General features: G+C 50.7%; 1 protein-coding gene across 5 annotated transcripts in view; it reads left to right on the top strand.

Moving 5' to 3' along the window:
* Window positions 1-21,064, top strand: part of KLHDC3 (kelch domain containing 3) — a 35,671-nt gene extending 14,607 nt beyond the window's left edge. For 4 of the 5 annotated variants that reach the window (XM_073339873.1, XM_073339874.2, XM_073339871.1 and 1 more), the window contains exons 2-11: window positions 94-330; window positions 1,957-2,133; window positions 4,707-4,822; window positions 7,294-7,365; window positions 7,606-7,819; window positions 8,186-8,272; window positions 10,052-10,160; window positions 18,741-18,814; window positions 19,362-19,440; window positions 20,097-21,064. In XM_073339873.1, the coding sequence (XP_073195974.1) occupies window positions 177-330; window positions 1,957-2,133; window positions 4,707-4,822; window positions 7,294-7,365; window positions 7,606-7,819; window positions 8,186-8,272; window positions 10,052-10,160; window positions 18,741-18,814; window positions 19,362-19,440; window positions 20,097-20,163 (1,149 nt within the window). In that variant the 5' untranslated portion in view covers window positions 94-176 and the 3' untranslated portion in view covers window positions 20,164-21,064. The remainder of the gene's footprint in view (window positions 1-93; window positions 331-1,956; window positions 2,134-4,706; window positions 4,823-7,293; window positions 7,366-7,605; window positions 7,820-8,185; window positions 8,273-10,051; window positions 10,161-18,740; window positions 18,815-19,361; window positions 19,441-20,096) is intronic. The other variant, XM_073339876.1, reaches the window with a different exon arrangement.
* Window positions 21,065-21,860: the final 796 nt, after the last annotated feature.

Raw genomic sequence — 21,860 nt, 5'->3', positions numbered from 1 at the left:
AGTGTTTCCTTCGTAGCGGGCATACACAGAGGATGGAGAGACATGGAGAGTGGGGATCTATCTTCTGAGCATTGCATTCTGTCTCTGTTGCAGAATTAAATGGCTTCAGCCCAGCCCTATGGGCATGAGGCTGTAGCGCCCTCTAGCTTTGAAGGATAGATCATTCACAGAAGGGAATGTTACGGTGGACTGTGCACTTGGAAGGTGGGCCTCGGAGAGTGAACCACGCTGCTGTGGCTGTTGGCCATAAAGTATATTCCTTTGGCGGGTATTGTTCTGGTGAAGACTATGAGACTCTGCGGCAGATTGATGTCCACGTATTTAATGCAGGTAAGAGCGCTCCATCCTTGCGGCTGCCGTGGGCTGGCAGAGGCTGGAATTCCCATGCCTCAGTTATCAGGTTATATTGTCAAACTCTCATTTCTCTTGACGGTAGCTGCAGTATGCAGGTCAAATATGAGACGTGCACACCACTGGTGCTCAGCTTGGAGAGCACTGATCCTCGTGAATTGCAGTCTTCTCCCCTATAAAACACACAGCCCTGAAGCAAGAGGGTTCTTAACCCTTTCTATATAAAAATCCAAACCCTTTTATCCTGTCTAATGGAATATGGATGTTTTCATTATTCATATACGTGTCTGGTTTTTTAACTCCTGCTCAGCTCTTGACCTCAATGACCCCTTGTGGCAATGAGTGCCACAGGCTAAGTGGGTGCTATGTAAAAATATTTCCTTGTAGCAATTTTCTAAATATATTGCTTTGTTGCCTTTCAATTTCACTGAACGTCCCCTTGTTTTCCTCTTATTATGAAAAGGTAGATAGCAGCGCCTGGTTTCCTTTTTCCTATGCCATTTGTTGTTTTGGATGTTGTCACATCTTGTACATTATTTGCTTCCTTTCTAAACAATCCCAATCTTAGGAATCTCTCTTCATGTGAAAGTGTTTGTGTCTCTAATCACTTTCCTTATCAATGTCTAACCTCCCCTCCACTGAGAACAGAACTGAAAACAGTATGCTAGGAGATGGTAGGCTGTGGCATTGATTTATATGGTGGCATTATAATCTGTTACTTTCTGTTTCATTCCTTATGCATCCTGACATCTTGTCTGCTCTTCTGGTTGTTGCACATAGCATAGAGATTTTGATTGACCCACAACTTAGAACCAGTAATGTCCAAGAGTAGTTCAAATTATTCCTTCCAATGACTATTACCTTGCATTTGCCTTCAGTGAATTTTATGCTGCCCGTTCACCTAGTTTTGTTGGGTCCATCTGAGGTTCCTTACAAATGTCTCTAGCCTTGACTTATCTAAAGAATTGTGGTCTCCATATGTTGTCATGTCACTTCTCTCCCCCTCTTGCTGCTCATGGTAATTCTATATCTAATAATTTCACCTAATAGACCAGTGAATCTAGCCTCAGTAACAGGTAAAATTCCAAGGAACTCCGCTAAACGTAGGTACAGTAACTTCATTCTTAAATTCCTTCAGAATCCTTGAATATACCATCTGATTCGAGGGGCTGTGCTGTTCTTCAACTGATTAGTCTCTCCAGACCTTACTCTCTGACATCTGTCTGATAGTGTCACGCGTCTATTACCTGAATAGAATTGGCTGGAGTAGCTGTCTCCTCTGACACCCTGTGTGATGAAATCTGATGCAGAGAAATCGCTCAGCTTCTCTGCAGTGTCCTCGGATACTCCCTGGTGGGCCAGCAGACCCACCAGTATCTACAGAGGATTTCATATTAGTGTTATCTGTAGCTACTGCTGTTCAAATTCAATTAAGGCTTTTTACTTGCTTACCAGAGTACCCCCACAATGAGCTGCAGAATAACTGCAAGTGGTTCTATCCACATATATGCATGCTCACTCCGTGGGTTCACTTATGTGGCAGCCTGACACCTGGTGTGAACTGGGCAAGCCAGCAAAGTAACAATCTGGGGCTTCTGCTTTCAGTGTCTCTACGCTGGACCAAGCTGCCACCAGTGTGGACAAACAGCCGGGACCACGTGAGGGAGGTGCCCTATATGAGGTATGGGCACTCAGCTGTGCTGATTGACGATACCATCTACATATGGGGAGGCCGTAACGACACTGAGGGAGCCTGCAATGTTCTCTACGCCTTTGATGTCAGTAAGTGCCAGAATTTCGCCCTTCCCTACCTTGAGTGCTCTTGGAGACGATACCCCCTCCCCATGGTTTCATGGCAGTAGTGTTGTGCTCCCCCACTAGGTGTCCCCATGAAGTGATGGCTGCGGTTTGCTCTTTAGAGAAACACTGCAAGAGGCTGGGAAACTGCCTTTTACTGGGAGCATGTGAGAGATGGGATCTCTGGCTAGCTTAGCAGCATTGGATGTATTCGCATGTTTGACTCTGTGTTGCTTTTGAACTAGGAATGACAGCTATTTAGCTCTTTTCTAATGGGAAATTAGAATTAATTAGACTCTTGAATGCTTTGAGTTCCCTTTTGTCTTAACTAAAATCACAGTTCTTCCTTCTTGTGAAAAACAACTCTGCATAACAATTGCTGGAAAAAGTTTGAGGGCGAGTGAGCTCTTGAAGAGGGTGGATGCTCCAGGAGAGGGAAGCTGTTCTTCTGTGCAGCCCTTAATGCCATGTGGGAGCAAAGACAAAAGCAGAAACAGGATACAGAAGTTGTAGTGAGTAAGAGGGGGGGCGGCAGTAAGCAGGTCTGGTCAGAGCTGGGTGGAGCCTGGAAGGTAAGGAGGAGGCACTTCAGCACAGTGAGGAAGCAATGAAGGGGTCTGAGTGGGCTTGATGGGTGTCAGGTGACTTGCAGCTGGTGGGGCAGATCAGAACTAGTGCATCAGGGAATAGGTGAAGAGAGATTTCAGAAGAATGGCAAAGGGGATGTGGAGGCAAGTAGGATTCATGGACTGAAGAGAAATAGGCTCTCAGGGTGAAATTAGAGGGATATTAGTTGCTTACCCCTTTTGAGATCTGGAGGGAATGGCTTGCTGCATGGGCTCTTCACTCAGGCTGCTGTTGGAGCTCTCTCTCTTCTGACAAGCCCAGCTGGAGAGGGCAGCCCTAGCAAACCACTGCAGACACAAAGGGCCTGAGGCAGCTGGCTCTATGCAGCTGCTGGCTAAAGCCGTTTAGGAGTAGTGTTAAGTGAAAACTGATGGAAAGGCCCCAGGCTTCTGTCCTAGTCCAAAACCCTGCCCAGTCTTCCATGCACATGTGCCAGTTCCTCTCCAAGCCTGGAAAGTGAGCACTGCTAATCCTGCTTCACGCGGAGGAAATGATGGAAGCCCCATTGGGTGAGTCACTTTAGATTGCACAAAGCCCTGAGGACTGCTGCAGGGTATAGGCCTGCTCTGACGAGTGGGGGTGCAGGTGTGGACTAGAACAGGTGTCCTAAGTGTCTCTATCTCTGATTTCTGATATTGTTCTTGGCTGGGCTTTTTATGATAGCGCATGACTGGCTTTGGAAGTGGCCCCAAGCATGGCAGGAATTCTGGTGGGAGCAATGCTCACTTTCCCTTTCTGCTTACTGTCTCCGTAGTGCTTTGACCTTCCAGCAGGCCCCTTCATTCAGCTCCAGATGGAGTCTGGGCAGATAACTATGGCTGGAGGCCAAGTTCAGAGAAGTTCTTGTTTCTTGGAGAATGTTGAGCAGATCCCAATTTTGCTACTTCCTGAAATAAGCACTGCTGCTGGCTGCTAGCAGCACTGAGGGGATCTCCTGCTGCTCCAAGGCTTATCTGTGCTTGTCAGTGGGGTCCCGGGACAGGTGCCTGCATGAGATTGGCAGTGACTCTCACTGGCTCCGTTTCACATTGCTCTGCATGGAGAATGTGTTTAACTGGGCATGGAGACTCCCCTGAATGGAGTCAGTCCCCAAAGCTTGCAGACCAAGGAGCACTTCACAGAGAGAGAGCTGAATAAAATGACTGGGGCAGGTGGACTTGTGGAAAGGAGAACAGAGGGGCAGCAAGGTGGAAACTCTGGAGGGATGGGAAAAGGTGCAGGTGAGGTGGGGTGAACAGGAGTGGGACAAGTACTGTAATGATGGAAAGAGCAGATAATTCAGGGAGAGGGGCTCCCTTGCTCATGTCAGTGGCTCTTGGAGTAAATCCACTGATGCAAGCAAGTGGGAAATGCCTTTGACCCTCTGAGAAGGTTCTAGAGTGCTGCATACTTCAGCCACCTAAGGCAGCCAGCATCTCAAATGCTGCCCCCACGCTTACTGTCACTACAAAGTTCTGTGCAGCCTGGTGACTGAAAATATGCAACTGCACAACTGAGGAGCTGCTCAAATGAGCTTTACATCAATAGAAAATTAAAGGCTCCCTAAGGGGTTCTGTGCTGACTGGGGGTACTCGGGTTTGTTAAAAACATATTCGGAATGGCTGCAGAATTCAGCATCACTGTCACAGGAATCAGCAGGCCTTGTCACAGAATTTAGGTCCCACAAGGCCCCTGTCTGTGGAAGCCCTGGCAGGTGGCCTGGCCTTAGAGAGCTTCCCACCAGCACTCATAGCGGATGGCCCATGTACAATATCAACAGTTCCAGTCTTTGGCATGGACGTAGGGGGAAGGGGATGGCTTCCTCCTTTGGGAGGTGGTGGCCTTTATTTCCTTGGAAGGATGTCCTCCTGAGAACTGTTCCCATTCAGTCTCCCATCCCCAAGTCTGCTGTTTGGTGTCTGCTCTTGACATCCATTGTCTCTGTATTTTAGACAATCACAAATGGTTCACGCCCAAGGTCTCTGGAATGGTCCCAGGAGCGAGAGATGGGCACTCGGCTTGTGTCCTCGGAAAGACCATGTATATCTTCGGAGGCTATGAGCAGCTGGTAGGTGGTCTCTGGCATAACGTGTGTGTCTGTCTGTCTGTCTGGAGAAGTCTGGTAACACCTGAGGAACCCTACTCTCTAACAGCTTGTCCTGGTAACCAGAATACTACTATTGGCACAACAAAGGAACACCCATATTTAAGACTGCTGAACCATAAGCGTGAGAAGTAGGGGTGTGCTGCAGCACCCCCAAATTTTATGCGGGGGCACTGGCCCCACTCCCCAGCCACTGGCTCTGTGCGTAAAACCTGGGGGTGCTTCGTGCGCCTATGCCCTGATCCCGGGCCTCTGCCCATACTCCATTCCCCAGCCCCTCACCTCATCTCACCTGGGGCTCAGGTCCCAGCTGCTGGCTTCATGCCTGGGGTCCTGCTCCCTAGCTGCTGGCCCCATGCCTGGCTCCCCGCTCAGTAGGGGCTCCACTCCCAGGGCCTGGCCCCAGGGCTGGGGGTCTGCTCTTGGCCCACATGTGGGGTCCCGGCTGCCGGCCCCTGCCCAGGGCTCTGCTCCTGGCCCCATGCCTGCCCCCACCTGTGACCTCGGCCCCCTTACCGCTCTCCGGGTCCCCTGCTCCCAGTGTCAGTGTGGAGGCGGGGCGGGAGTACAGGGGTAAGGGAGCTGACTTTCAGCACCTCCACTGCTACAAATGTTCCAGCACCACTGTGCTGAACACTTTCCAGCATAATCCCCTTGTTTTAGTTCCTGATAACTTGGCCAAATTTCAGGAGTTACAGCTGAAATGTTTTAGGCTCTGCGTCATGTGGAATATTTTGGGGTGTGGGGGGGAAATAAGCAAAAACAATTAGCTTGTTCTTGACAACAAATCGAGCGCCTCAAAGATTTGGAGCCAAGTCTCTAAATTGACATCTGTTCTAGGGTCAAAGGGAAAGATACCCTGTGAAAATCCACCTCGATTTGGCCAAGCTACGAGCCATGGAAAATTGCCATTTGTATTTGTACAGTAGAACTTATTCTGTGCTTCTTAACTCTCTGAACATTCTGTCTGCCACAGATATGCCCCAAGCCTTGCTGAGTTCCCCAGGAGAATATCGAAGTACTGTTAGCCTAAGGGCAGTTGTGCAGGTCCCCTGGCTCCTAGACCAGCACAATTGTATTCATCTTGTTTTGGCTAACAGTAGTTCTGTCCTTGTTTAGCAAGTTCTCATACTTCTACCCTTGGAGGTAGGCAAGTGTGATTCTCCCCTTGGCCCCTCCCTCATTTTACAGAAGAGATTGTACGAGCTCACTTCTGGCAGAACTGGAAATAGCAACTAGGTATTTCATGTTGGACACAAGTCTTGATTACTTACTCATTCTGAGCAGCAGCGTGTCTATGCCAACTGTATATGCTTGGCTATGTGTAATGCTAGCAAATGTGTTTTCTTCCCCCACTGTAAAGGCTGGCCAGTTAGATAACAGCTTGCTACTGCTACTAGCTAGCAGAGTTAGTCCAGCCCTTTGAGCTAGAGGATTATGCAGTGGATCTGATGATCCTGGATTCAAACCGGCTAATGATCTATGTGTAGGGGGTCACTACAGTTGCATATGGAACTTGTGGGTCTCTGTTTATAAAACTCCTAAGAAATTACATACAAAGCCCGTTAGTGTCATGAAGTTAAGCACTTACATTAGGAATTGCCAGAATTAATGTTGCCTGGGCTATTTTGGTTCTGCCCGTTTGTGCATGTGCATTATGATGCAGTCTTTAACTATGTGATCACTTACTATCTCTTGTCTGCAGGACCTTTTCCTCCTCATTGCACAGGATGGACAGTGAATGAGCCTATTGTCTTAAAATCCTTGCCTCACTTGTAGCAAAAGTTAGAATGTGATACTGAATGAGCTATGGAGTTGCAGGAAGAGCTAGGATAGCCTTGTACTTAAGGAACTGGTCTGGGACCCAGGAGAAACAAGCTTTGCCACAGATTTCCCATGTGGCAATGGACATATTGCTCTCTCTAGGATTTTCACAGACAGTGGGGACCTGACTTTCAGAAGTGCTGAGCACTCAAAACTGCCATTTGAACTGTGTGGGAGCTGTGGGTGCTCAGCGTCTCTGAAAAATCGAGCGGTAGGCATTTCGAGCTGGGCACCCAAAAGTAGTGAATAGTTGTGCAGCTATTGACTGGAGACTCTCTGGTTTGCAAAGCACTCTGATATTATGGTGATGAGCACCAGAGAAAAGCCCAGGAGGCAATTAATAGTTATTCCAAATCCAGTATGGGCTGTGGATGATGTCCAGTAAACAAGGCCTGGGTCCACCTGCTGAATGATAGGGGATAAGAAATCCTGGGCAGTTGCCTCATTCCCAAAAGCTGTCCATCCTGTGCACCGAATGAGTTTTACATCAGATGTGAGTCAGTGGACTTCCAGTTTCCAGAGGATATTCCAGGTCTCTAGGCCATGTTAGTGTCCTGAAGGCCATGAGGTCCTGGTCTGCCTAACGATTGGGTAATTGGGCTCTCTTCCAGGCTGACTGCTTCTCAAATGACATCCACAAGTTGGATACCAGCAACATGATGTGGACTCTAATCTCAGCAAAGGTCAGTGTCTGTTTATCCCTTTGGCCCATGTAGAACCCTTCACCTCTGCTACCCTTCAGGGATATTGCATATACCTGCTGTGTCACTTCTGTCTCACTTGGTTGGAACCTGCAGGAGCGTAAGTTCTCTGTGGGCTGGCTGCTCATCTCTAAACTGGGCCACCCAATCCCAGTTAAATCATCTCCTGGGGTAATCTGCATTTTCACTGGCTTTACTTACTAGCAGCCTGTGTTGTTCCAGGGCACACCAGCTCGCTGGAGAGACTTCCACTCGGCCACCATCATTGGGACAAAGATGTATGTATTTGGTGGCAGAGCAGATCGCTTTGGGCCCTTTCACTCCAACAATGAGATCTACTGTAACCGAATTAAAGTGTTTGACACTGAAACAAACTCCTGGCTGGACTCCCCTCCTACTCCATTGCTCCCTGAAGGCAGGAGGAGCCACTCGGCATGTGAGTTGTCTCACTCCAGGGAACATGGGGAAAGGAAGGGCTTAGGACTCCTTAGGCCAAATGGGAAGAAGGAGAGGTGTGCGCAGCCTTCCTGGTCTGCTAGGAGAGTGAAAGGAGTGTCTAGTTCTCTGGGTAGAAGCGGGGGATGGCAGGGGATGCACAATGACACATGTGTCCTGCTGGAAAGCAGATGCATGATGTAATCCTGTGCAGGTGAAGAACCGCGCATGCTGCCTCAAACGTGAAGACGGCATGTTGGAAGGGAAGTAACTGGGACCTCTTTCCTTTGTATTTGTGGCTGTTGGGAGGCTGGCACAAACTTGGTTCTGTCTTGTGTGTGCTGATGTTTCTCCTTGCTCCCTGCAGTTGGCTACAATGGGGAGTTATATATATTTGGTGGCTACAATGCACGTTTGAACAGACATTTCCATGATCTCTGGAAATTTGATCCAGGTATTTAGACTCAAACTTTTCTCACTTTATTTGTAGTGTGGTAGTGCCCTGGGTTGTGATCAGAGCCCCCTTATGCTGGATGTGATACACTCATCCCGGAGGACGCTGTCCAGGCCCCAAAGAGCTTGTGAATACCCACACACAAATACATAGATACACACGATCAATGATCTGGCAGTGAAATGCCATTCTTTGACATTGCTAGTGTAAATCAGCTTGTGACTTTTTCATAGTGCTGGCTTCAAATCGCTTTGCTGGAAACAAGTGAAGTAATGCAGACATGCATTTCCAGCTAGAAAAGAGAAGTCCGATTCATCCTCTGTGGCAGTACGCTGCACTCTGTCCAGAAACTAGATAATCTAAAGAAGGAAACTTCAGCAAGGAAGCTAAGGAAAAGTGGTGGGTTCCCCTAGAGAGTGTGGAACATGGGGGAGATCCTGGCTTCAGCAGGGGGAAGCCATTCACTTTGAACTCTAGCCTGACCCCTCCTAACACCCTAGCCCCCTGCTACTTTGATACCAAAAGACTTAATTCTGCAGACCAAGAGGAAGAGAGCCAGGAAGTAGTGGTCAGCCCATGACTATGGGCAAATCTCTGCAGTGTGTCTCAGGTCCCCCATCTGTAGAAAAGGATGATGCTGTCCTACCTCCTGGGGAGTCATGAGGCTGGATTAATATTTGCTAAGTGCTTGGAGCACTTGAAGGCCTATAGAAGTGCTAAGTGCTTGTCTGGGGGATAGTAACGCTCAGTCTGCTTTCCTCAGAGATAGATCTGTGGGCTAATGAGTGTGCTGCTGAACAGGGTTAATATCTGCAATTTCCTGAATGGGTTTGACATTTTCAGGAGCCCCAGCAAAACATCCATTCAAAGCTGTTTGTCCTTGCTATCCTATTAAATGGGGACTCTGCAGCCTTCAGTCTCCTGTTCAGCAGTCCCTTGTCACAGCTGCCCTCTCTTCAAATGGGCATATGTGTCACTCTTTGGGAATGGCTCTGCACTCAGGGCAGCTGTCAGCAGGTGGCAGTGCATCCATGTGCACACTTCAAGAGAAGATGCTGAAGAGTTGTGTTTCAGGAGAATGATGGACAGGGAAGGGATGGTGGTCAGTCTCTTGCTCATGATCATCTTCCCACCCCCGTTTCCAAATGCAGCCGGAGTCTGTTCTCTGGCAAACCTGAACCAAGCCCATCCCTGCAGTTCTGAACCAAAACAGCTTAGGCCTGTGTAGAGAGACTGGCTTTGTTTCTGCTGGATATAGCATTCTGTTGCTTCACATGGGAGGGGGAAGGGGCTGAAAGTTGTTTTTCCTGCCTGAATCACCAAAGGTGAGTTTGGCAGGCTGGGTGGATAAGCTCAGATCTTCCTCGGGTCCAGTACTGATGGAGAGCATGTACGTGACTTTGATGCACTATCCTCAAGAGACTCCACAATGCTGGTCACGCTGGGCTGACTCCCATAAATTGTGTTTGAGCTCAATGAGAACCTTCCCTCTGCACCTGGAATAAAGGCCTTCTGAATGCAGTGTCCACAGAGGAATGCTCCTCTTTTCGTGGTGGGAGGGGGAATGGGGAGGCTGCTCTTTACATCTGGTAGAGTTCTGGGACCAGCATGGCAGATCCCTGTGTTTGATGCTCTGAATTGTTTAACACTTGGTAGTCTGCCTAAGACTTGGGCTTGTAAATATTTGTAACTCGGGCTATTCGGGGTTTGCTCAGTCTCCATGCTGAGACCTGGGCCCGGTCTCCTTTTCCTGTGACAGACTTGTGGGTTTTTCCTCAGTATCTTTTTCCTGGAAGAAGATCGACCCCAAGGGGAAAGGGCCATGCCCTCGCCGCAGGCAGTGCTGCTGTAGAGTGGGGGACAAGATCATCCTATTTGGGGGCACCAGGTGAGTACTGGGTCAGGGGCACCCTGGTGGAGGGTTCCTGCTTTGAGTTGTTTCCCCTGAATTCCCTTCACTCCCAGGCTGCAGTTAGTTCCTCTTTCTTCACATAAAAGGGATTAAATGAACCCATCCTCCTTCCTAGCCCCATGGGGATTGCACACCTCAGGCAGATAACTCAGGACTTTTGAACAGAGGCAAAAGGTAGGTTGTCTTCAGTCACTGTTGGTGTTAAGGTTCAGATGCCTTGAGGAGGCTGACAAGAGGTGGTTTATCAGACTGGGGCATTGTCTGGGAGGAGACTGAATGAGGAGAATGTGAGTAGAGGTGGCATAGGTGGCCCTCCAAACCTCTCCTGTATCCCTGGACAACTGAGCGTCCCCTTCATTTCCACACCCCACCTGCCTGTGACTGCTCTCTGGTCTCAAGCAGGGGTTGTTAATGTATGTGTTGTGGGGTTCTGGGCCTGGGCAAAGAAGATCTCTGTGCTGACACACATCTTTGGCTCATCACACCAAGATTCTGTTTGAACTTTGAGCCACAGATGGCTTATCAGAATGGAGATCTTCTCTACCTGCTAGGATCTTCCCTGTCTCCCCCTCATACACTCCCTCCCTGCTCACCCCTCCTCCACATAGTCACACCCCATATTACACTGCCCTATGACATAAACAAGTACTCTTCTACCAACAAACACTGTGAAATCAGTTTGCTTGCTTGCGTGCCAACCTGCCCAGTTACATCCTTAAAAGCAAGGAATTGGGCAGTTAAGTGAACCACCTTTTTAACTTCTTATCCCCCATGTGACTCTCGCTGACCAAGCACCTCTGCAAGGAGCTTCTTTGTATCTGCCAGTGTTTAAAACCCACCCGATTCCTCTAACTCCTACTAAGGCACCAGCACTGTGCTATCCCCCATGGAACCCCTCAGCTAGCACTGTGCTATTATTCCCGCCCCCCGCCATACTCAGGTGCCCTCAAGGTAGATCTGTCTGGCCAAAGCACCAAGAGGCTCTGTAGCCTTTAGTGGAAGGATGTGGACTGAATCCTCATCAGTATGTGCCAAGCCCTGACTCCTCCCTCCCCACTAGTATCTATTGGATCAGTTCATGTGAGACTTTCTGCCCTTGGCACTGTGCAGATGATATCCCAGTACTGCATTCTTGCTGGATCTGGCCTTGGCAACATGCACTTGGAACCAAGAAAAGCAGATTCCTTCCCATTCTGCTGCAACTGCAAAGTTGAAATTGCCCCCAAGGTTTCCTCCATGTGGGTACAGGGCACCTTGGTGCCCTGTGGTCATTGTCTCTGTGTTAATGGCCTCTCATAGACTTTAGGGCCAGAAGGGACCACCATGATCATCTAGTCTGACCTCTCTGGGAAGTGGTGACAAGTTCCAGGTCATCTCCTTCTCCAAAGAGGGGAGAAGAAATTCTAAGCATCTTTGTACATCACCCAGAAGCAAAAGGACACACTTTCTCCCTTTATCCGCTCTCAAAGCATGGTCTAGTGGTCAGCAGAGTACTGGAAGTCACAACTTCTGGGTCCTAGTACAGGCCTGTCACTGACTCACTCTTACCTCACCTTGCCTCCATTTCTTCAGTAAAATAAGGGTAATGAACTAACCTTTTGGGAAGGCAGGTGGTGTGCACCACAGCTGTAAAGCACAGGAGAGCCCTGAGTGAAAGGGGTTATGGGAGGAAAGGTGATGTTGTAAACTGTTGCTGTGGAACCCAGTCTGTCCATCTGTTGTAAACCTCCAAGACCTAAGTATCCCTTGCTGAGCACGTCACTTCTGCCCCTCCTTGCCCCTGCTGCTGAAGGTTGCGGCCCATCTATTAGCAGGGAATGAATATGGAACTCCTGGTCACTAGAGCTGCTTGTGAACCCCTCCATGTGATCACAATGGCTGTATGGCGGGGCAGTGAACTACAGCTGGGTGGCAATTCCTGTGCAGCCCTTGCAAAAGTGCATCTGGCTGAAGTTTTCATTTGCTAAGGGGGGGCCCGGAGTTAGGGATTTAGTTGTCAAACACTGGCAGTGACCCCATCAGGATGCAGAGCAGCTGGATCTGGCCAAGAGACTTAGCAGCTGCTAAAAGCAAGGAAATGCCCCAGCACCTCCTCAGACCTTCTGCTCTCTGAACTCTTGGCAGTGACAGATTATGGCTGTGTAGCCTGTTTGCAAATCTGCTCCAAGTGTCAACCATATGTTAGTTCAGATGCTTGAAACGCCTTTTATCCTTTCATCAGCCTGAAGTGGATCAAACACCTCTGGGCTGGGGCTCTCCCAGGGCCCTTGGCATGGCTTGCTGAGAGCCCTTGGGCACTGATGGGTGGCGGAGACCAGGCAAGGACTTCAGTGTCAGTCTGTACAGGCTTTGGTGTAACCCTTGGGATAGGTGTGGGGCTGGAGGATGGGTCTTAGCCTCAGGTGAAAGTTCCTGAAGGATTCCAGTTGAACTCCAAACTGCCACAGTTGGAGAGTGGGAAACGGTGACACTGGGGGTGCTTTTCAAAGCAATGGTCCGGGATTAGCAAGTCCACTGAGAGCTGAATGAGCAGGTTGGGTAGGGGTAGAAAGTCTGCTTGGTGCCTCCTGTAGGCAGCAAGGCTCTTCTCTGAAGGCGCTTGGCTTCGGCAGAAGGGCCAGCCTAACAGCATGGATTCCTGCAGTCTTGTCTCCATTGTCACAGTTTATGTTGAACAGATTGGAAGCTGCTGTCTTAAGACGCATTGAGAATCAACCATTTCACATTCTCTCAAGCAACACGGGTTCTTCAAATCAACCATTTCACATTGCTTGCAAGCAACACGGGTTCTTCAAACTGAACTTTGGTAGCGAGTAGGAGCTGCTGCAGATCAGGATTGCTGGGCCTCTCTCAGAGCTGGGGAGGGGGCTAGCTAGCCTGGGAGGGGCTGGTTCACTTCCTGCAGGCAGTTATCAGGTGTGTTCTGGAGCTGGCTGGCTGGCTTGATAAGAAGTTTTCCAGGAAGTCCTTGTAAATGGAGAGCTCCCTATAGTCTGGATTGTCTGCTGGAGGCTGCAGGTCACCAGGAAGTGGGGAGAAAGAGCAGAGATAAAATTTCAGCACAGAGGAAGGGATTAAAGAGGAGAACTGAAACAATAACAGCAGGCAGCCCCTGGCCAGCTGCGTGGCAGAAGCGGCTGGCTCCTGGTGAAGGGAAAGTGAGGCCCCCCTCTATTCTGCCTGTCCCATCCAAAGGAACGGTTTTCTCCCTGCTGTGGCAGCTGCCTCATTGTCTAAGTGCTAAATGGCTCTTGGAGGAGTCCTTTAGAAGCTGGGCCAGGCAGTCTGTGTATCTGGTGCAATGTGGTCCAAATGCATTCCTACACTCCATCCAGAGACCTTCAGTCTGTGCCCTTTCCAACCCAGCCTGCCCCAAACGCTACATGGCAATGCAGTGTCCCCCCAGATCTCAGACATGTCTCACCCACATAAATCAATTCCCTCCCATACTGCATTCATCAGAGTCCTAGCTGTAGCCTGCCTTGAGGCTTGTGGGGCTCGGATCCTGGGGCAGAGAGGATGGACCAGGCTGTGAGTCTTTCTTCTCTGCATCTCCCAGCCCTGCCACTGGCAGATGAGGCTCCTAAGTCTGAGCCAGCATGTGCGTTTCTACCTACCCCAGGGCTGCCACACATGATCCCATGGCATTCCTGCCTGAAGCCAGCTCTGCACACTGCAGCCACAGCACTAATACTTTTAACCAGGGACTTTCCAAGTAAAATGTGTCAGTGTAGTATTGTGGCTACCCCATGAACAGTGCAGAGCTCAGGCACAGTTCCCTCTTAGCTCTGCCTCTGGGTCACAGGGATTACAATATGGCCAGATCAGATTCCCTCCAATATAACGTTACAGCACCCCAAGGACCTTGGAGGTGAGTGGAGGGGTGGTCTTCCATAAATGTTCCGTTACAGGGTGCTTATGTGTACCTAAGGGGGACAGGAGAACTCTGCTGGACCCTTCAAAGGGGGAAGCATCCTTGTCTTAGGCTGTGTGTTTCCTGACTCTCGTGTGTTTAGGAGTGAGATCTCTTTCGTGTGGAATATACAATGTGTAACTTGAAAAGAAATCTGGTAAGGAACCCAGGGCTTCCAAATGGGCTTGGATGCCCCTGCTTTTCCATCCAAGAGCCCCCTCTCAACCAGCTACTGCTGTTGCCTCAGAGCCCTCCCTTTCTGCAGCCTCCGCTCTCTGCCCAATCTGTCCAAGCGTGTTGGAAGCAGCTCAGAGTGCTGGCCCCGTGGGAGATGGGGCCTGAAGCAGGAAGCTTTGCTGGTGTCTGGCTGATAGTGGATGAGGATGTGTCCTGAGACTCCCTTTCCTGGGAGCTGTTCACACTGACTCTCATCCCTTAGCTGCTCTCCTGGCCTTGAACTCGGGCTTCCCTTAGCCCCCTCAGTGTGTGGTGATAATTCAGCAGACATGGGGCCTGCTGGCTGTCCCTCTGAAAGATAAGGGATGCATTAGGGTTTCCTGTGACGTGGATGTGAGATAAGATTAGATTATCCTGGCTATGAAACCGCTACACCGTGGTGGGATTAAAGGGCTCTTTCCTGAGCTAAGACAGATGGGACCCATCAGCAACAGGTACTGTCTCTGCCAGTGTGGCCGCTGCACTGATCACTCATGGCAGCAGTGTGGTAAGGCTGACCCCTGGTGCTGGAGTAAGGACTGGGGAGGTTGTCTGCCTGCACATTCTGTGTCCCCTCTGCCTTGGGTCCCTTACCAGCCCTCTGATCCTCATGCACAAAGGCTTGAAACGGGCAGAACCCGAGTGAGAAGTCGCCACTGATGCGTCTGCCAGCTGAGATCTGAAAGTTCCATCTGTGTCACTTTAAACTATCCCATCCCATGCTAGAGTGGAACTTGTGAACTCAGACTCTTATGTACAATTTTTAACATCTGATAATAGCTTTCCACCATGGAGATGGTGCTGTACTTATTCAGAGGACAGATTGGCAGGGACAGTGTGTCCTGCATTAATGTGCCTCTTGCCAGTTGGGAGAAGAGATTCAAGTCATTCTGGCTCATGTAGGTCTTGGCTTCTCTACTGGGAATGCACCAGAGGGTGCCAGCCTGCTAGGAGCTAGCCTGAAATTGGAACTCCTTTCACAGGTCACAGAACAGCCATCAGATGGCAACAACTTCAGGTTCCAAATTAGTTGGGACTGGCTTGAAAGGAGTGGTACAGAGATCACTTGGTACCATTCCTTTAACCAGTCAGGCCTCTGAACTTGTTGAGCTGTGTCCGTTTTAGAATGGAGATGAAGTATTTCTAACTGACGCTTACAGTGCCCCCCTGGTTAAGGCTGTATGAGCATTTCCAGCCTAATTACCTTTTGTCAGTTTCTTATAACTTTGTCCAGCTTCCCCCTTTTGGGATATGAATGGAGCAGCAGAAATGCATCTTGAAATAGTTTGTAACCAGAAAGAGAAGCTATTTAACACCCAGAAAGTGATAAAGGCACTATAAAAGTGACTCGCTAAGAGCGGCCAGGGAATCTTGGGAAGGGCAGCAGGGCCCTGCTTATGCACGTTTCAGTATGCTGCAAACCTTCATCGCAAATGTGCCTTCATGTTTTCTGCTGAAGAACTTGGGGAGGTTCTGAGCTGAAGCCAAGCAATGCCGTTCCTGGGGAGGAGAGGGCCAGGCCAAGGGCTGATCTCTGCATGAGGAGCATTGGCACCTAGCTACTTAAGCAGGGGTGTCACACATTTCACTAGAGTCTGCAGAATCTAGCTTTTCGTTTTTAAGCATTTTCCCTAAGATGATGGGCACTAGCAATTGGTAGCTACAGAATTGCAGTGGGAGGGGCAGCCCTCTCATGGGCTCTGCAGAAGTCCTGGTAGCTACTAGCTCAGCAACTGCTCTTTTCACTGGCCTGTAGCAATCTGGAGCCTTTGTCTTGCACCAAAAACACTTTTCTTTGGGGAGAATATTAGGGAGCTGTGTTTGAGAGTGCTACAGGAGCAGCACTTCTACCTCTGAAATTGTCTGGCTCTCTGCATGTGCTGGTTTCATCCCCAGGAGGGTCAGTGCTCTCTGTCCTGTGACCTGCAGGAAAAGAAAATGTTGTTTACTTGTTACCTGCAAAGTCTCTGCAGCTCAAGGAATGGAAATGGAGACCCAGTGACTCAGCTGCACACCACAAACAAGCAGCAAGCTTATGAAGTCTCCCAGTTCTCCAGTTGATTGTGTATGTTCCAAAAACGTGGCAGGCCCTCAAGACATCTAAGACAGGACCCTCCCTGAAGAGTATGTGAGGGTTGGGTACTAGCCCTTGTAGGTACGTGGGGTGGTGGAAGAATGCCCCAATGTTCTCCCTGAAAGGTGTTTCCCAGCCCTTGATGATCAGCATCTGTTAATTTTTCCTAGTCTAGGTTAGTTTTGACCTTCGCCTCTCCTTTTAAATTTTACTCTTACTGCTTTTTCTTTCCCCAGCCCTTGCCCATTTCCTCACTGCTGTAGCTGAGTGAGCAGCAGCTCTGCTAAGGTTGCGTCTGTTTAAAGGACCACTGTTCTAAGTGCTTTAATGACGTGTACTTGGACTGTCTTGAAATGTGCTGTGCCTCATGGAAAGGGAGTAAATAATCCTGTCCTAGAGCCAGTGTGACTGGCACTTCCTTCTTGCTTCTCACTGCACTCCATTCCAGTACCTGTTCTGTTCCTTCACTCTACATCCGCTCACTTGACTGGGATGGGAGCAGGCCCGTGGTCTGTGAAGGGCTGGCCTATGCAGCACCAACTACTCCCACCATTGTTCTGCTCTGGGGTTAAGCAGAGGCTGGCTGGTCTCCTCAGTGTGGCCTTTTAAAATTCCTGGCTGCTTAACTGTTCTTCCAGAGAAACCTGTGTTGGAGGCCTGCCTCCCACAGCAGCAATGTCTCCTTAAAGCTGCCACTACTTAAGTTTCCCAGCGCACTTTGTCTGCAGAGAAGGCCCTAGAAATGCTGCTGCTCTTGAGTGACCTGACATCAGCCCCGGATTCCATTCTTTCTGTCTTGCTCCCGAGTCAGCTGCCTGCTAGGTGTCTCTGGCCTTCTGTGGTAATGAGTTTTCCAGCTGGGGCTGGAACATCCGGCCCCGCCTGCTGTGGGGGCAGCACAGGGAGCCTGGCTTGTTAGGGAAGGGGAGAAGCTGAAGAAGGCTGGGCAGATGCTTGTGCACACAAATCTGTATTCTATGCCAGCCCAGTGTCCCCTTCCCAGCATGCTTGGGTTTCTCCTCCCTCAGGTGAGAGCTGCCTGGTCTCCAGCAGCTTGAAGGTGGCTCCTGTCCTGGGCCATTATGGGGCACAGGCTTGTGTGTGTTTGCTCTGAGCTCTAGAGTGTGGCAACTTGCAAAGGGCCAGCCATGTTCACAGCACTGTGTAAGAACAGGCTCCTGCCAGATCCTCTTGCACTTGAAATGAGAGAGGGCTCTGCATGTGGATGCGCAAGGATGAGGCCTCTGATCTGGGGTTGTGGGGGAAGCAGGAGTGACTTTGTTACAGACACATCTTTCTCATGCACCTTAAATCTCTGTTAGGAGTCCGGTTCTAACTGGAGGAAGTGAAGTGGAGGGGAGGTCCATGCAATGGGGTGAGAGCAGGGTAGTGGGGGAGTTGTAGGCAGGAGCAGAGCTCTGAGGGCAGGAAATGAGGAGTTTGAATGATGCAGACTGAGGCCAGTGCAGGCCTGGGAGAATGATAAGCTAGAAATAGTGAATGGAGAAGATGATTCTCCCTGCAGTTCTTGGGCCAGACTTGAAAGGGAGCTGGGAGGCCAGAGAGGAGAGGGCTACAGCAGATGACAAAGCCTGGGCAAGGGGGAAGCGGGCCAGATTTCCAAGATGAGCTGGAGGAAGAACCAGCAGGATCTGGCACTCGGCCTGAATAACTGAGCAGTCTAATGTGAGCTGGAGGCTGGAAGCCTCCTATTAACTGGGAGGGGGTAGCGTTCTTGGCTGTGATGGGGAGAGGAAGAACAGGTTTCTAGGAAAGAGGTGTTGCTTTTTTGCCTGGCTGATTGAGTGGGCAGCCAGCCAGCTAAAAGATAATTGCAGGTACAGGACTGAATGGAGCAGGGAGAGGCATAGGTGTCATTGGCACAGAGGGGATGGGAATCCAGGTGGTCACCCGAAGAAGGTGGGAGGGGAGGGCTACTAAGGATGAAACCTTCAGGGCCCCTAATGTGGGAGAAGGAGGCAAAGCTGTCTTAGGGGAACCTCTGAGATAGAAATGGGAAGGGAGCCAGTTGAGCCCTAATCAGAAGCCATGGGGACGGAATGACTGTTGAAGGGGGTGGAGGCAATCCAGAAGGCTGGGGGCAGAGAGCGTGGTGCCAGGATATGGCTCCCCTCAGTAGAGTGGCGGTGATGGAAGCTAACTGCCAAGGACCTGTGGGGAAGGCTGTAGGGGCTGAGCCCAGGCTCCTGGTAGCTCAGCTCAGCTCTGCTGTGCAGTCCCTCGTATCTTGGTTGGACCCAGGGTCCCTCCCTAACCCCCAGAATCAGAGCAACATCAAGCCCACATAAGGAGCATGGCTGCAGTGACTGACTGTTCTGATTGGCTCCCACAGCCCATCTCCGGAGGAGGGAATGGGGGACGAATTTGACCTGATGGATCACTCGGACCTCTACATCCTGGACTTCAGTACGTGAGCATCTCCTCACCATGGCTGTGTCCTCCTGCCCCAGGGCTACCCTCTGGCCAGGTCTCTCAACCCTGGGACCTGAAGGCTAGCTCCTATGGCCAGATTGAGGCCCCTAAATAAGTGGCCTGACTTCAAAAGTGCAGTGCTTCCTACAGCTCCCGCTGGAGTCACAGGGGGCTCTGCACTCCAGAAACCTTCCTCCTACTTCTAGCAGCCTAAATACAGACATAGGAGCTGACCTGCAGGTGCTCAGTCTTAAAAGTCCAGGCCCAGGAGCAAGGCTGCAGCTGCTCTGTCTCTAGCTATACTGGTTCACACCAAGCAGGCCCTCCTCCATGCAGGTGCAGCCTCTGGTTTGCCTGCCTCAGGCTGCACAAATAGCCTAAGAGATCTTTGCCGTCCACACCCATGTGGCTGCTGCCCATGGTAGTTTATCTGGACTCTGAGCTGGTGCCTGCCCTTTCCCCCTTCCCCCAAGCAAGAGCAATTCCATCTCTCTCCTGGATGTTGGCGGGACTAACACCTGGCGTGCCCTTCTCTCCATAGGCCCTAGTCTGAAGACACTGTGTAAGCTGGCAGTGATTCAGCACAGCCTGGACCAGTCCTGCCTCCCACATGACATCAGGTAGGGATGCTGCTCCTCCAGCTCTCTGACAGCTGGCCTCTCAGCATTCCTGTCCCAGGTTCCCAGACCCAAGCAGCTGTAGGTAGAAGCTGGTCAGGGAGCCTCACCCATGGGGTCTGCTAGCTGGGCAATAGCACTGTTGGGAGGGCTCTGGGAAGGTGTCACACACACTGATGGGGGTGGACACTCTGCCCTCAGATCCTTGGGCCACACTCCCACCCAGGCCCCTAATGCCCCACCTCCCCCTCTCTGCCCACCTCTTGGCTTGCCAAACACACTCCTGATGGCGATTCTTGGAGCCCCCCACGCCCAGCTCCCTCATTCAGCAGTTTGCGCACACACCCATGAACAACCCCAGCACACTAAGGTGTAATCCCCCAACTGGTCACGTTTGGGGCCCCTCCATCCACATACGGGTAGAGTGGGGTTTGGGTGCTTCTTAGCGCTGGTGAAGGGGAACTGCTTTTCTATCCTGCAGGCCAGCAGTGAGACTGACTTGGGATTTGGGCTACTATATGCATCTATTGCTGTTCCACCAGGGCCAAACTGAGGGGGCACGCAATGCCCAGGACACAGACCTGGTGGGGATGAGGGCTGGCACCAGATGAGGAAGCTGGAAACCTTGGTCTCTTTCTAAGGCATCTTGTTTTTTGCAGATGGGAGCTTACGGCAATGACGACAAACAGCAACATCAGCCGCCCCATCCTTTCCTCCCACGGATAATCCTGCCACCCGGTCCCCTCTCTGCCTGTCCTTGCCCTCTGCCCCGCTTTGCAGACCTAGCTGCCATCTCAATGTGTCTGCATGGATTTTTAGCCTCTTCAGGGAAGGGCCTTGTGCTCCAAGTTCTTCCCCAAAGGATTTGTTCCTCCTGTCACCTGCCTCCTTGTGCCCTCATCATACTGTTCTCACCTATGTCCCTGGCAGGAACTTGGCACAGGTCAGTGTGCAGGCAGAAGGGGGTAGCAGGCTCCAAGGAGGAAGAAGCCAATTGTTTCTACTCTCATTGCTGGCAACAGCAGCCTGTTTCTCTCTGCTGCACCTCCCTGTGCAGCCCCACCGGATTCACAAATGCTCAGTACTAGCTGGCTGCAGGAGCAGCGTGTGCTTCACCTCTCCAGGATTACTAGCTGGAGCAGCACAAACTCTGCATGGCTCTACTGTCCTCCCTGCCCAGCCACTCTCAGTGCCCTTATCACCAACCCCAGTGGCTGAACTGACTGTTTCTAGGCCAGCTTCTCTTGCACAACCCACTATGGCCGCTGCTGGCATGTGGGCCTGGTCCTGCACACTCCAAACTTGGCAGGGTTCACCCTCCACAGGGAATGTCCAGAGAGACCCCTGGGACCTACATCTGCTAGTCCATCAATGCCTTATGGTGGCAGGGACTCCTGCTGGTGCCATGGTCTCAGCTGGAAGAGGGGTGCTGAGAATGAAGATCCCAACCTGTCAGGGCAGGCAGAGAGGGGCTTCTCCACATTTTACATTTGCACACAAGCTTGAGTGGAATAGACTGATCTGTGCCTGACGGGAGGGGGGCTGGCCTCGGGGTTGGGGTGCCACAGCCCAACTCCAGGTGTAAAACAGCAGTTTTGATTTCTATAAATATTTAAAACAAGCTCAACCCTGCATTGTCTGGTATGTCTGGGCAGAACCACTCTTTGGGGAAGGGACTGCTGGGGCCATTGCAGTCCCTGGGGTGAGGGGGTGGGGAGTAATTCTTGAGCTGGCATGATATGAGGTAAGACACAGCACACTGAAAGGCCTTTGTGGCCAGTAAAGAATCTGCCTTAATGAGGCTGCTGATCAGTGAAGAGAGGACTACAAGCAAGTGTAAGGTTTTCAGGTAGACTTGAAGAGTGAGGAGGGACAAAGGAGCTGATCCACATGGCAGGAGCTGCAGAGAAAGCTCTCCCAGTGAGAAGATGAGGGGCAGAGAAGAGGTCTGTGCTAGATGGCTTGGGGAAGGAGATGAGGCCTTTAAAAATTACTTTGCACTATCCTCTGATAGGAGTGGGGTGGGGAAAGGATTTGCTAGGGGGAGGGGTGCTTCTACATACACATGAGAAGGTAGCAATAGTAGCATCCTTAGGCTGCCATAGAGAAGGGAGTTGTCATAGTGAAGGCAAGAGGGGAGCAGCAAAGGTGGGGCTGAGGCCCTGGCTTATGGGAGTTGTGTTAAGGATGAGAAGTCTGTAGACCCAGGAGGAGTATGAAGAAAGAGTTCAGGATCAGGACTGGACCAGGAGTTGGGGTTGGCGAAGGCAAACAGAAGGGAACTGGAGAGAGGGGGCTGTCAAGATTCAGCTGAGGGGATCTGGCTGAGGTCACAAGCTGACTTGGTCACTACAGGCAGAGGAGTCCCTGCGGTCCTGCTGATGCTAGTAGCATGTGTGTGAAAGTGGTGGTGAACATTACAG

Source organism: Lepidochelys kempii, chromosome 3 (assembly GCF_965140285.1).
Source record: "Lepidochelys kempii isolate rLepKem1 chromosome 3, rLepKem1.hap1, whole genome shotgun sequence".
Lineage (NCBI taxonomy): Eukaryota > Metazoa > Chordata > Testudines > Cheloniidae > Lepidochelys > Lepidochelys kempii.
The sequence above is the reverse complement of the archived record's forward strand: the minus strand, read 5'-3'. Positions and strand labels throughout refer to the sequence as shown.